The 14,915-nt window shown below is 45.5% G+C and overlaps 1 protein-coding gene across 10 annotated transcripts in view; it reads left to right on the forward strand.

Moving 5' to 3' along the window:
* The first annotated feature begins 8,507 nt into the window (after positions 1-8,507).
* Positions 8,508-14,915, forward strand: part of LOC102536580 (monocyte to macrophage differentiation factor) — a 38,647-nt gene continuing 32,239 nt past the window's right edge. For 5 of the 10 annotated variants that reach the window (XM_072938605.1, XM_072938604.1, XM_072938608.1 and 2 more), the window contains exon 1: positions 8,514-8,803. In XM_072938605.1, the coding sequence (XP_072794706.1) occupies positions 8,778-8,803 (26 nt within the window). In that variant the 5' untranslated portion in view covers positions 8,514-8,777. Of the gene's footprint in view, positions 8,804-14,915 lie in introns of all 10 variants that reach the window. The other 5 variants (XM_072938601.1, XM_072938600.1, XM_072938607.1 and 2 more) reach the window with 4 other exon arrangements.

The raw sequence follows: 14,915 nt of genomic DNA on the forward strand, positions 1-14,915 counted from the left end.
ATGTGGCTCCGGTATCTAATAAAAATTCAAATGGCTTTATGTGACTTCTAAGTGAGGCTCCTCAGGGGAGATTGGGATGGCACCTTGTGGCATGCACTGGGGAGCCCCAGGCCCCATCAGTCCTCTTCTTCAGCTCCTGGGAGCTGAAAGGAAGGATGCTTAGTTCAGCCTTTCTCTCTCTGGGGACAGTGAGGGCCTTCCCTCGTCCAATGTCCCTCTTTCCTGCAGTAAGTGTGCTGACTAGGTCCCAGTTTCATTGGAAGTCTGCATACCCCACGTTGGGGGCAGGGGGCACCCATCCACACCTGGGGTGTTCTGCTTTTAGTCCTCTTCTTTTTTTTTTTTCTTCTGCCATGTCCTGGTTATTGAAAACCCTAAGGGCCACTTCAACTAGTTGGGAGGTGAGGATGCTAGGTCCCACCATAATCTTTCGAAGTTTGCAGCAAATATCTGGAGTACTCTGAGATACGAACTAGGTGTTTATTACCACTGCACTTCTTGGATCCTTAGGGTCCAGGGTAGTGTATCTCCTAAGCCAGTCTCTAATCTTACCCAAAAAGGCAGAGGAATTTTTATTCTTTGATTTTACAAAACTGAAAAGTTAGAAAATGGTGTTATAATTTAGTGAGCCATTCTCTATTTCTCCTGGTCACCTAGCTGGTATTGTGGCCAGACAGTATTGCAAAAAAAAAAAAAAAAAGTTGTTTTTATTTTTTTGTCATTGAGGTATAGCCATAGAGTTTCCAATAATTCAGAATGCACCCTAACGGGCTGTCAGAGAGGACAAATATCTTGTCCCCCATATCCTCAAATCTTGGTTGAAGATTTGTCCCTAACCAAGAGATCTATAATAAGTGTTGGTGGAGACACAAATTCAGCTGTTCTTAGCCCACTGAGAATTTCCTTCTCTAGAGAGTTGGTAAGTAAGTTTTTCCAATTAATAATTTAAAAGTGTACACTCAGGTTGTTCAGGTATACCAAACTAGCACCCCTCTACAAGTAATTTTAGTTACCAGGACCCCCTAATGAGGGCCAAAGCCAGGAGAGACATAGATGGTCTCACTGAGGCCTTTCACAATCAGACCTCCCTGATCAGCCTCCAAGACTTGGAGGACAGGGTTGTCTTACAATCTCTCAGACCCTCCAAGCTGACCAGACCAGATCAGATTAACTGTGCAGTCCCTGAATTGTCCCTTCGTTCCCCCTTGAGATGGGGACAGAGCCCAGAAGCTGTTTTGTGGGGTAAATGGCATTCACCTCTCCAAAAGGACTACTTCGATGTGTAGAGTGGCTGCTGAGTCTGTTCTGTGAGTTGGGGCGTAGGCACTCAACAAAGCAGGTGCTAAGACGGATCTCCTGTACCCACCCTCTCAGCAACAAAGACAAATTCCCCCAGGTGAGCTGCCGCAGCCCACTGCGTAGCCTATTGGGAGCTGGACGAAACCAAGAGGTTAGCCAAGATGTCTTATCTAGGTTGCCAACATTTGTTACCTGAAAACTGGATTCACCTCTTGGTGGGTGTAGAGCCAAAAGACAAGCCAAAGAGCAGATGAAGGAAGTATTTATTACTTGCAGCAAGTAAGGAGAACACCAAGGATCTTCCCCAAAGCAATGTCTCCCTGAACAGCAAAATTAGGGAAGTGGTAAGCTAAGCATATGTGCATATTCATGAAGGGGCTTAAGCAGAGAAGAATTCAGCGTAGAATTGTGGCGAAGGTTGACAGAGTCCAAGCTTCAGTTGATTGAGCTCATTAGGGTCAGAAAAGTTCTACATCATCAGCCCTGAGGTTCCGGTTGAGATCTGTTGTGTGCGGACACAACGCGGACAGTGAAAGAATTTACCAAAGACCATGAGGAACGTTTAGGAAAGTTTAATAGGTGCACTGTTACAGGCAACAAGGGGTCACATGGACGAGATGTGCCTGCGTGAGCTCCGAGGGTGGCAGCGCAGGGTCTTTTATTTGGGGGGACGAGGCTGTGACCACAAGGAGCAGGGGCGGCATCATCAATTCACACACAGGTACCAGAGTGGTTGTAAAATCTGTCAGGAACTCCTTTTTTTTTTTTTTTCAATTGAAGAACAGTCAATTACAATAGGATTTATGACTTTGATAAGGGCAGGTGGTGAGTCCTGTCTGCCTAGGGGATTGTGAGATGGGCTATGTCTTGGGGCGGTTTAGCTTTGTTAGGATAAACACACATCAAGAGAAGATGTTTTTATCTTGCAGAAATGCAGGGACAGGAAGAGTACTGCAGTGGGCTGTGGGAGTTAAAGTGTCAATAGGCTCCAGGCACAGAAAGCGCAGGGGTGGGGGTTTTATGATTCCCAGAGAGCACTAGCTGGCTCCACATGTTGGTTGAGTGCTTGCGGGGGAGGGGGTGGTTTAAATTCTCCACAACAGCTCAAGATGGTGCTTCAGGCTAATCTTTCCCACTGAAACAGAACTGGGAGTCTTTACAACTGATTTTTTATCTTTGCTATTGTTACTTCTCTTGCCTGATAACAGTCATTTGTTCTTTTGTTCCCTTAAGAGCATTATTACTGAGACCTGTTTAAGGACAAGCATGATGGCCAGGCTTAGATCCCTGGATGAGTTAAGCCAACCATGGCTTCTCTTTGGTCAAGAAAGCCATGCCTGATTCCCTTTCTCCAGGGACCCACTACCTTATCTGCTAACAGCTCTCCATTGAATGTCAACTTCTTTACCTTCCTTGTTTAGCTTACTCTGTCATCTAATCACTGGGTACTAAGTCCCTACGTCATCTCCTCTTAAAAGCCTTCCTTCCTGCCCTGCTTCAGTATCATTAGCGACTCTTATTATGTGTCATTGAATTACCATAAGCAATGCTGCATCAGAGCCTTCAACACACTGAACAGTCGTTTATGGTCAATTGTCTTTCTCTCCCACCGTCTGGATTTTCCCTGGGGATAGGGCATTTTGCTTTACTTTGTATCTGGCAGCTAGGTGCTCATTAAATTTGCAATAAATGTTTGTTAAATAATCATATGATAGAGAAAAATAATAAATTATTAGTTATTTTAAAATCCTTCCTTTCCTGCATCTTTCAAGGAAGTTAGATCTCCACTAAGAACTTTGGTTTTGCACAGCAGAGTGATTCTTGGAAATGCAAATTATAGGAGCAAAAACAAAAACAAGAACAAAAACAAAAAACAATTTCTTTGCTTGAGAAAACGTACAGCCAGACCTTCTGAAAGTGGAGTGTTTGCCCCACTGGCATGGAGAAAAAAACGTTAGATGGGAAAATGGGATTGTTTGGCAGAAAGAGAAATGGCAGCTCCCATAAGATGTAGAATTTTGAAGAAAGAGATGTTTAAGAGTGATACATGTGGATAAAAAAAGGTGTTGCCTGCCATTTCAAGTAATACCTGCTGTTCCGGTAAACAATGAATTATGCCTGCATCAAGCCGGCAGCCTCTGCAGCCGCCTCTGATCATGTGCCCTGAGGGGAATTCAGGATGGAGGAAAACAAGCTACTGGCCCTAGATAGGTAAGATGCACATCAAAGGAATAATTTCAATGACCCCAAACTCTTGCATCTTCCCATACAGAGAAAGGCACTAAAATAATTAACTTGAGATACCTGTCTTTTGTGATTAACAGTAATCTTTGGATGTTTGACTACACGGTTATTCTTTTTGTTTTGTTTTGTTTTTTGTTCTGTTTTGTTTTTTTTTTCCCAGCAAAAACTCCTATATTTCTTGGCTCTTTCCTTACCTCTTTGGATCAGTTCCTCAGAGCTATCTGAGAGGCTGTTTCCAGGCTATTGTCCTCAGTAATGTCTCTGAATAAAACGTAATTTTCAACTTTTAGGTTGTGCAGCCTTTTTTCAGTCAATATACACAATGTCAATTCCCTTTTCCATTTTGCACAAGAACTTTAGTAACAAGTGATAATACTTTTCTATTCTTTTTAGAGGATCATTTGGGATCTTGTGTTTCTTCCAAGTATAAGAAATTTACACAGCAGAAATGGACAAACAAGGGGCTTAGTTGCATTTGGTTTACAAATAAATGAAGGATGACAGCTCTGGACACTCTACAGTAGCAGGTGAAGCTTCTGAGCAGCATCTTTCAGTGTGTGCAAGTTAACAAGTGCTCGTGGCCATTCACACCAACACACTCTGCTTTTCTCTCTTCAAGAGAAGCTGTGCTTCAACTTGTCAGCACCTCTTATTTATCATGAACAAATAGAATAGCTGAGCCCATACAAACACCAAGAACCCCTCAAATATTTTCAGTTCATGGTGGACTTCGGCAGAATAAAAGATTTTATGGATTGACTATCTCCATGGGTTTAGGAAACCCATATCTAAGTAAACAAGAATCATCAAGATAAATGGCTAAATGACCCCAGTTAAGGACGTATCTGCATTGTGTAAAATATAATTCTTTATTCTTTCTGACGGAAGCGAAGCATAGACATGAGCTTTCATACAGATCAATATGATGGCCCCCAGTGTGACCTTGTGGCCTCTGAATCACATTATGGGAACCACTGCCATCAACTTTCATTCTGTTCCCACGTTGGTCTCTTGGGATCCTCTTTGCATTCACTGGCATTCCCATCCTGATTCTCATCACCTCTCAAGCCTTCGCTGGAAGAAAGAGCTGCAGCAATCCTTACCTTTAAAAACATCATGAGGCAGTCAGAATGTTCCACATTCATATAAAGTTCCTTTTTGAGGGGGGCAAGGGGAGACAACCACAACAGCCAGAATAATGTCATTTATTGCTTGTCCACTGGGAATAGAACATGGCTGGCTGTGATGAGGCATGGCACATACTCATATACTGTGATGAGGATGGAAGGGCAGAAAGCACTGGGGCTTGGGGTCAGAAAACCTAGGCTCATATCTTGACTCTGTCATTTATACTTACAAATTTCAGTAACTCATAAAACCTCTTTAAGATTTCACTTCTTTATCTACAAAATAGATATGATTTTATCTACCTCACCGGAGGGTTTTAAGGATAAAGTGAACTACTAGATGTAAAAGTTGCAGGACGTTGAATCTGCGTAACTATTGCACATCTCTCTTCCATGTGGTTCAGTCTCTAAAAGAAGTTGTTTCAAGTAAATACAACCAAAGAGCCAAGAATAATTTAAAATAAGGGGTGGGGGGTGTAGTTCTAAACTTGGAAAATATTAGAGTATCTGGGTCATACTCTTGGCAAAATTTCTCACAATCCCTTTCCTACTCTTCTCACATCCCACAATTCTAAGAATTTTCTTACTTACCTAAATCCCTCCCCATCTCACAAAATACCTTTACCAATATCCCCCAGATTATGGAATATTTTCCTCTTGCTCATCTTCATCATGTAGACCAATATAGCATATCTGCCAACGTGTCTTCTTTCTCTCTAAATCTCTTTTTTTTTCCCCCGTTGTTTTCATCATGAAAGTTTAGGAACTGTGCATGAAAGAGAGGTGTGCCTCAAAGATCAGATGTCTTAGTCTACTTGGGCTTCTATTAAAAAAAGCCCCAAGTTTTGGTGGCTTATCAACCACAGAAATTTATTTTTCACAGTTCTGGAGGCTGGAAGTCCAAGATCAGGGTGCCAGCATGGTCAGGTTCTGGTCAAAGCCCTCTACTGGGTTGCAGACTGCTGACTTCTTGTGTCCTCACATGGTAAAAGGGACCAGGGAGCTCTCTCATGCCTCTTTTATGAGGGTTTTAATCTCATTCATGAGGGTGGTGGTCTACCTAATCATCTCCCAAAGGGCCCCCTCCTAATACTGTCACATTGAACATCATGATTTCAACACATGAAGTTTGGGGTTCATAAACATTCAGACCAGATCATCAGGGAATGTGGACAAAAGACTAAGACCTAAGACTAAGATAGCATCCTTCTCTTCAGGAAACGGAAAAGGCTGGCCGCATTTATATTTTAATAACTGCTTGACTTTGTCATACTTGGAAAGAGACAGACTGAAAGCCAGTCACAGAACAAGACTTGCAATCAGAAGTTCAGGCAATCTTCCTGGGCATCTGGAGTCACAGTCTGGAGCAGAGCTGCTATTTTCTGATTGGAGGATAGCAGATGAAGGTCTAGCTTCCAGGTGCTTCTTCATATGGTCAGCATCCAGTCCAGGAATTCTGTGTCCCTCAGCAAGCAGGACAGGTGTTCTCCCAAGAGATTCCACTGTAGCTGGCATCTGCACGGTCACAAATCCTTTCTTCTAGGCATAGGCTATGCAAATACTTGTCTGCAGTTTTGCAGAAAGAAGAACTAGTGAATGTCTGAGCTCAACAAAAATGTCACATCCTGCTAATGCAAAAACTTTCCATTTTCTTGCACTCCCAAATTCATCTCTAGGTCAAATCTAGCACCTCTTTTCTGAAAATATACTTGGGATTTCTCCTCAAAACCATTCAAATGGTCACCTCACTAAAAAAACAAACAACAAAAAAAATGTGGCAGGTATTCACATAAATAATCTCAGGCTGTTTCTTTACTTTTCTTTTCTGTCTCTCTTTTTAAAAAATCTCTTGAGAATTGCTTTCACTTCTAGGGGAAAGTCACCAACAATGAGGTTGATTTAAATTTGTGATCATATTGTTTCTACAAGCCATTTTCAGTTAATATTCCCACATATAATATTCCTGCAATATTTCTGTGGAAGAGGCCACTGTCAGTCAAGGTATTTTATTCTATCAATTCAACCTGATTTTTATCTGACTAATTTTTTTTTCTTGATTAAATGCCATTCATACTGATGTTTCTAAACCTAGGTGGCCACATACCAATTTTCCCCATACTGACCACATCTACTTGTTCAAGCTGTTGTCCCGTATGAAAGGCTGTGTGCCAAGTCATGCCCATCATGTCTTTCAAAACCCATCTCCAAACTTCCATCTCTCATGCACTCTATTCCCCAGTTAGCTCCACCACACTTTGATAGCTTCTTACAGACTTCTACACATTCTTAAGTCATCACTAGGATGTGACTTTGCATCTGTTGGTTCATTGACTTTTTTTTAACCCCTCCTATGCAATTCCTATTTTTTATTAGTTATTTCCTTTGCAATCTTTCCCTTGCTCACCAATTTATTTAGCCCAGTGGCTTCTCAGAGGAGATTAGTAAACCTTCAATCCATGCTCATTTTTCTGACTTCCAGAAAAAAGAATTTTTTTTTTAAAACAGACATACCACTGTAATGAAAACACATGCTTTGCTGGTATTGTTTGTTTCCTGAGTGGGGCATAACTAAGTTTCTTCATTGATTTTGTCTTGGATGGGGTACCAGGGATTGAACTCAGGACCTCTTGGGTGTTGAACATGCTCACTACCTCTTAAGCTATACCTTTCCCCCAGATATACTACTTTAAAACTTAGGGAGTGGCCCCTTCCTGCACTGAAAGGATCTGAAGCTAAAGCTATTGTTAGACAAAGCTAGGCACAATTCCTAGTTTTGCTTTTGACAAGTTTCTAAATCTCTCAGCCTTCTTATCTGTGAAATGACTAAGATAATGCTTGTCTCCTGAAGTTCTTGGGGAAATTAATGAAATAATTAAATAGCCACGGAAAGCACCCTTCTGGATCCTGCCAACTTGGTAGATGTTAAAGAAAAAGGAAACTAGAATTATGGGTGGAAGAGTTTCCAGCTTTCCAACACTCCACTGCATGCAGAGTAAACACTCCTAACAGGCTGACCTAATGCCCCCTTGAGAGTCTGAAGTTTGGGGTGTGGGAGACAGTGTGGACAGGCTACCTGGAGGTGAGCACATCTACATTCCAGGGGTCATAAGGAAAAGGGCAAGAAATCAGCCATTCTATTCAGTATCGTTTGAGCCTCTCTTCCAGCAAGCCTGGAGGTTTACGTTTTGACACAGCACCCTGATTCAGATCCACTTTTTGGTTTATCTGGAGGCTGCCTGGACTAAAATAAATTAAGAATAACATATAAGTATCCCTGGGAGGGCTCCTCGTTGGCGGTTCTCATGGAATCTGAGTTAGACGATACTCCTCGCATGACAGACAAGGAAAGGTTTTAAATCTGCCCTGGAACCTCACACAACAGCCTAGGGGTAGCTGGTCCTGCAAACGAAGAAGAAATAAATGAACAGAGGGATGGAGAAATAGATCATGAAGAATGAACCAATGACACAGAGCCAGGACTAGATCGCAGACAGGGGTCCCCGTTGGGGGCTATTTTCTTTATAGCTGCTTTTATGACTCGTGCCCCACCTCCTCCTTTACAATTTCTCTTCCTCTGCCCTCCGCCACTTGTCATTTCACGCTCCAACTCTACCCGTTCCAGAAGCGCGCCGCCCTCTCGGCTCCTCCGCCCCTCCCTGGCGCCCCGCCCCTCCGCTGCGAGGCCGCGCCCCCCCGCCCCCGCCCTGAGGGATGAATGGCAGCTTCGCCGCTGCTCCTCTCGGGGCGCTGATTGGCCGCCCGGCGCGGTGACGCGCTGGCGCCAGGGGGAGCACGCAGGCGGGCCGAGCGGGTTGGGGCGGAGCTGGGCTCGGGGCGGGGCGCGGGCGCCCGGGGGCGGAGGAGCCCGGAGGCGGGAGGCGGGAGGCGCCCGCGCCGTTTAAGCGGCCTCCCTCCCGCCCCCAGCTGCCCGGTTTGGCTTCGGCCCTGTCCCGACACCCAGCCTAACCCATTCCATCCCTGCCCCGCCGAGCGGTCCGCCGGGCACGCGGCGGCCTCCGGAGCAGCCCAAGCTCATGAGGGCCGCCCGCCCGGCCGCCGGCGCAGACGAGACGGAGCTCCCGGCCCCCGAGGACGAGCAGAGGATCGATGCGGTTCCAGAATCGATTCCAGCGGTGAGAAGCATGGCGCCCCCGCCCCTTTTCTCGTGCCGGAAAGGTCCTGGATCCCGCCTCCTCCCGCGTGGGTCCCGGCTCCTCACCTGGGTCCATCCCTGGTGGATCTGGCGCTTTGGCCGGGGACTGACATGGGAGATTCCGCGCCCGGCTGTCCCTGGGCAATCCTTTTCCTCCTAGTACCAGGATCTCATGTCTGACCTGGGTATCCCCTCGCGATCTGCGGACCGGACCTCGGATTCCCAGACCTCAGACCCCGAGCCTGCCCTCCTCCCAGGGGATCCCATTGCTCACCCGGCTTCACCCTCTGCCATCCAGGTAGGGCTCTTGCTTGCTCGGAGGACCCGACCCCCAGCCGCAGGCGCCACCCTTGGGTCTTCCAACCCTGGCATTGTCCTCCGTCACCCCTTGCCCCAGCGTGGGGGGTCTCTTGGGAGGCGCAGACCCGGGGCCGGTTGGCCGCTGCGCCCTGCAGCGAGATTTGTGGTAAACTGGGGGTGCTGGGCGTGTTAGGTGCTTTGTCTTTGAACGGCCTAGCAGCAGGGAAACTGAGGCACGCTCTGCCGGTTTAGCCTTGCCTGGCCAAGTGCGGGCCTTGTGGGTTCTCAGGCTTGGAGTCCCAGGGCGTGCTATTTTGGGCGCTGAGGAGGGGCAAGTTAGCATTCGGGTGATGAGACCTGCTGTTGAGTCGCCTGTGTTAGGAAAGGAGGAGGAGGAACCGAGGAGGCACCACCGGAAGGCTGGCCGGCCGCTCTGTCGCTTGAGAGCTGGTGGGAACGCCAGCCTGGGAAGGTCCCGTGGCCTTAATCCCGACTCCGGGTCTCTACCATCTAGCAATGGATGAAGGCTGGCCTTAGTTCCCAGAGGAAGCGCTCGGCCGTTTTGTTTTTTTTTTTTCCCCCCTTAATTCTTCGTTTAAGTGGGTGAAAGTTCACATCTCCTATGTTTGTGTTAACTCCATCCCTTTGTCTGAAACAGGCAGCCATCCCCACTCCCAGAACTTCACCCTGAGCAGGCTAGCTTAGTGTGCAGTGACAGAGGGGATTTGAAAAAAGAAAAAGAATGCATGAAATCTTTCAAGGAGGTTATTGTTGCCTTTTAGGCACTGCCTTTTATTTCAAGATTTGAAGGTGCACTTTTTTTTCTTTCCAACTCCCTAATCCCTCGACGCCCTCTCACCCCTTAAGCAGATCTCATTCCTCCTGTCCCTAAGGGTGAAGGAGTGAAATGAAATATACACAGGGAGAGTTGTGGTGGACTGTGCCACCAGAAGGGTTGGAAGACTTGGGTCAACTTCTGAAAATTGCTTATCACTCAGGGTGTTGAGTGCCTGGCAGTATTCCCCTAGTAGGAACATCCTATCAGTATTCTAAAGCAACCATGATGTTCTGGCTTTAGAACATAAAGTCAGCAGTGAAGACTGGAGGGGCTTTAAGGGAGGCTGTGACATCGGTTCAGTCGTGTTGGGAAAACCCTATGCATGTGGTTTGTTTGATTTGGTTTTGCTTCTCTGCACATCTGTGCTCTTCCTGTTTTCAGAGAACAGTGGCAATATTCTGTGAAATTACCGGGTTTTATTTGATTAAGGGTTTGTATTGCTTTCCCATCCTTTGAATTCTTCTCTAGAAAGAAAAAAAAAGAATCTGTTTTATTATTTGTTGCACAAACATTTAAAATGTTAGGAGAAAGGAAAAACAAACAAGCCAACCTTCGTAGAGGATCGCATCATCTCAGCTTATGAACTATCTTCTTTTTGCTGGATACTAGTCTATCCAGTCCTTATTATCACAGTTGTAATGTGACTTTGTATTCTACTTCATTCATTTAAAAATGAAAATTACAGGCGTTTTCTTTTGGTGCAGCATAGATGTCGTGATTTTCTCAGTGGCTGCACAATATCAATGGATATTTAACAGTTATATTCTTGATGACATCTAGACTTACCTTGATTTTCTATGATGACTGAATGGTCCTATAATTTCTTATTTTTCTGTTATAGGCTATCTTGGAAAGATAGTTTTAAGGATCAATTTGAACTTAGAAATAAAACCTGCAAATATAAAGTAATGTAACAGTAAAATTCTGTTTTTTGTGGTCCATGCATTAAAATGTTGAGACTACTGTTCCGCACCTCTTAAAGCTGTTTATTATACATCTTTTGAGCATTCAGGATAGTTACAGGTAGGTAAATGGCAGAGGAAGTGGAGGGAGGGACACTTCTTTGAACACATGTGCTCCTCCTGATAGATGTATCAGGACTACACTGAAGAGCACTTGGCTGCAGTAAAAACATTTCATTAGGCCACAGTTTGTGGCTATGTCTAAATGGTAAGAAAACCTGAACACCTCGCTGGTTTTGGTTTGTTCATAATGGAATCTTGGTGGTCACTGTGGCTTTGGACCAGCTTCCAGAGCTCTGCTGTACCTGTGGAGGGGGCCGTATGGACACTTAGCCTGCTGTCCTAAGTGGAGGGCTTTATGCAGGCGTGGCTTCTCAGAGGGCTTAGGGTGTGAAGAATGCCACCGGGACTCCTTTTATCTTTCTTGCTTTATCCCATCCACCCTTGATTCCTTCCCTCAACTGCCCCACCCCGGGGAGGGGGTCATTCTCTCGCTTTCACAGCATCTCGGATGAATTAGAATACCTGCTAACATTTATCTAGTGCCTACCCGTGCCAGGCAGTGGCAGGCTATCTGTAGATTACTCATCTCACCCTCAGCTGTAACCCTGGGAGGCAAATTGTATACTCATTTAGTAGAAGAGCAAATAGGGTCAGAGAGTAAAAGAGAACTTGCCATCATCACACAACTAGGAAGGGGCAGCCTAAAGGGTTCAATTTCACATCCCTCTCTACCGCCTATGCAGCCATTTACCTGTCTCCCCGCCCACCACATCTGACAGCGAAGGGGCCTCGGATGCACAGCGCTTCTAATGTATCTTGTGGGTACATATGCATTTCTTCACCCTGGCAACCAGAAATCCAAGGAAATGGATGTTTCTTCAGCCCCATCCTTGTGACCACTGGTTAGCTTTAAATTGAATATGCCGTAAAGCATCTTATTCAAAAGCATTAGGAGGTCTTCCAAGACTGCCTGTTGTGTTTTTGTTTTTGTTTTTGTTTTTTTGCGTGTTCTCAGAGCACTGAATCATAGACATGAGGTAGTCTCCTTATATATGCCATCTCCCTTGTTTAATAATTAAGTTAAACATCCCTTACCACTATCTCCACCTCTGGCAACAGACACTTTTCCTAAACATCGTGCTTATCCATGTAGGGGAGATAATAGGTGCTGTGCGCAGGGATCAGCTTCTGTTGCTCCATCAAGTGATGTCCAAGACCTTGGAATGTCCATGGTCTTAATTAGCCTTTAAGAATTTCATCTTCACGAGATTCAGAATTCTCTTGGCTCTAAGACTGCCTGTTTTCCTTTGTTCCCAGATAGAATCCCCAGTGAAACCAATTGACAATGGGCTTTCTTGGTCAGGATAAAATGGTTCAGCCGCAGGCAGAATATATGTCCATTCATTTAGCATTTATTTATTAAACTTCAGCTATAAGCTGGGCCTTGTGCTTGGGACTGGAAAGGACCTGGTGGACAAGACAGCCTTCATGAAATTCCCATTACAGAGGGGAAACGTGAAATAAGAAACAAGTTAAAAAAGTCAAATTCTGGGGGACAGATATAGCTCAGTGGTAGAATGCATACTTACCTTGCATGAGGTCTTAGGTTCAATGCCCAGTGCCTCCTTGAATAAACCTAATTACCGCCCCCCACCAAAAAAGTCGGATTCTTAGTAAGTGTGATAAGGGCTCTGGTGGAGTGGGGAGGGCTGAGGTGATACTTTGGGAAGGAAGGTGAGGAAAACCTCTCTGAGGAGGTGACATTTGAGCTGAGCTTGACAGTGAGAAGAGGGCTAAGGATTCTGGAGAAGAATGTTCCAGGCAGAAATAAGCAGTAAATGCAGGTGCCTGGAGGCAGGCCACACCTTGGTGGTTTAAGGAGCGGGAGGGATGTGGTGTGGAGGGGAGAGTGACAGGAAGGTAGCTTCAGGCTAGAGAAGTAGTGAGGCCTTGTGGCCCACAGAGGAGCACACTGTTATCTGAAGCCCCTTGGGAAGCCAGACGGGTTTTAACCTGGGCTGGGGTGTGCGGTGGGGATCCGAGTTGATAGACTGTTGCTACTGCTGGATAAAGAAGAGAGTCCGTCTGCGGACAGGCAGGGAGACCATTGACAACACTTGCATTTGGAGTATGAGAAACACAGAGGAATCAAGGATAAATTCTGAGATTTGATCTTAGGCCTCTGAGATCTGTTGGTAGGTTGCAGGTTTACTTTGGAAGGCACGCTGCTTTGGGCTACATTTAAAGTGTGCTAAGTTGTGTCCCTGGGTCCCCATCTGTTCCCTCCCTGCCCAGTTTTGAAATGCTGTCATGGGGAGAGTGTAAGGACACCAGGCCAGGGGGAAGCAGGAGAGAGTGTTTAAAGAGAAAGTGAGGATAAATAAACCCTCCTTCACTAATAGCTTTGTTAAGTGTGGTTCCCACACCCAGGACTGACTCACCTTCCCCCAGACCCTCTAAAGCAGGCTGGAATCTCTCTTGCAGCACTGGCACTGGGTGACCATCAGGGAGGCTCTGCTTTAAGCAGAGGCGTCTTCCATAACCACTTGTGGATATACCTGTTTTCCATGACTCTTGAGAATCCTCCTCATCTTTTTGTGGTGAAGAGAATAGACTCATTGTGGGGGAGTATATTTGCATTTTACATCTGCTTTTCCATTTAGATCTTGGGTGACTAATTTCGTAGTGATTTCTGCAAGAGCCTGTATTATATACCCTGGGCGATCAGAGAGAAATGGGAAAGCTGCATTGTAAATTTCACAGCAAAACCACATGCTGTCGGTCCCACGGGGTCCCAGACAGTGATCTGTGCCTAACATGCCTGCTCTTCCCCTTCCTTATTGCCCGATGGGAGACTACCTTTAAGATACATGGGTGGGATGTTTTCCTTTGCAACTTCTGAGTTTATTTTTAACCTGAGTGATTCCAGGTGGGCAGGGGCTAAGCTGTCACAAGCATGACCACCCAGCTTCTTTGCTTTTAGGAGAAAATGTGGAAGTCTACCCCTGTTGCTGTGTAACGGCTTATTTTTAGATTGGGCGGCCAGAGATATAAATTGCTATTTCAGTCTGAAGCCTGCTGGTGGGTAGACAAATCCTACTTACTGTGCCCTACACAAAGCACTTGCAACTGCATCTACGCTCAACTATCCTGGAGCCCGGCTCCTCACTCTTTGCAATTCCTAATAGGGTATGCTACTTACAGCCCTGTCGTTTTGTCTCAGGGTAATGACTTGGGAGGTCCTTGAATGCTTGGGATGCTTTTACAGCATTCTTCCCCAGAGGGTAATTATTTTCCTTTTTGCAAATAATTGCCGTATAGCAACACTCTCCTCCCTTAGGAAATTAGTCAAATTATTTAAAGGATTATCAGGGGAGAAAAGACTCATTTATCTATATGTGAGAATAGCTTGGAATAATTCTGAAGCCGTGAACTGAACATTTCTCTCAACTAGTTTTCAAGTCACCTGGTGAATTCCATTCCATAAGTATATACTTTGCACACTGGTTAGATGGCTACCCATTGGTGGTCCAGGTAAGATGTCTTCACTGTCCCAAACCCACTCCCCAGTGGACTTTCCACCTGGACTCTGTGTCTGGTTAGCGGGGAGTGCCGCTTGATTTTTGTTTATTTGCTCTAAGGATAACAGGCCCTTCTTAATTCAGGGAGAAATTGTTGGCTAATCTTTTGTTCATAAACTGGGCCTGTTTGGAATGGCTTGACCATGTGTTTCAGCCAGTTTTTGGCAGCCTGGCTCTGCCATTTGGTTTAGCCTGGTACCATTTTTTTTCATCATGTTAATGAATAAGGTATGACTAGTCAGAACTCATTAGTGACAAATAAAATCTCCTCTCCCACTACCTCCACCCCCTTAAACTAGCTCAAGCAGAAGGCTACTTTTTGTGCAAAGCCTGTTGCCATCTTGCAGGCTCCAGAATGCTGCCTGAATGCTGAGACCTGAATCCTGCATGGCACCAGGGCTCTTTTAC

The sequence above is a fragment of the Vicugna pacos genome, chromosome 16 (genome assembly GCF_048564905.1).
Source record: "Vicugna pacos chromosome 16, VicPac4, whole genome shotgun sequence".
Taxonomy (NCBI): domain Eukaryota; kingdom Metazoa; phylum Chordata; class Mammalia; order Artiodactyla; family Camelidae; genus Vicugna; species Vicugna pacos.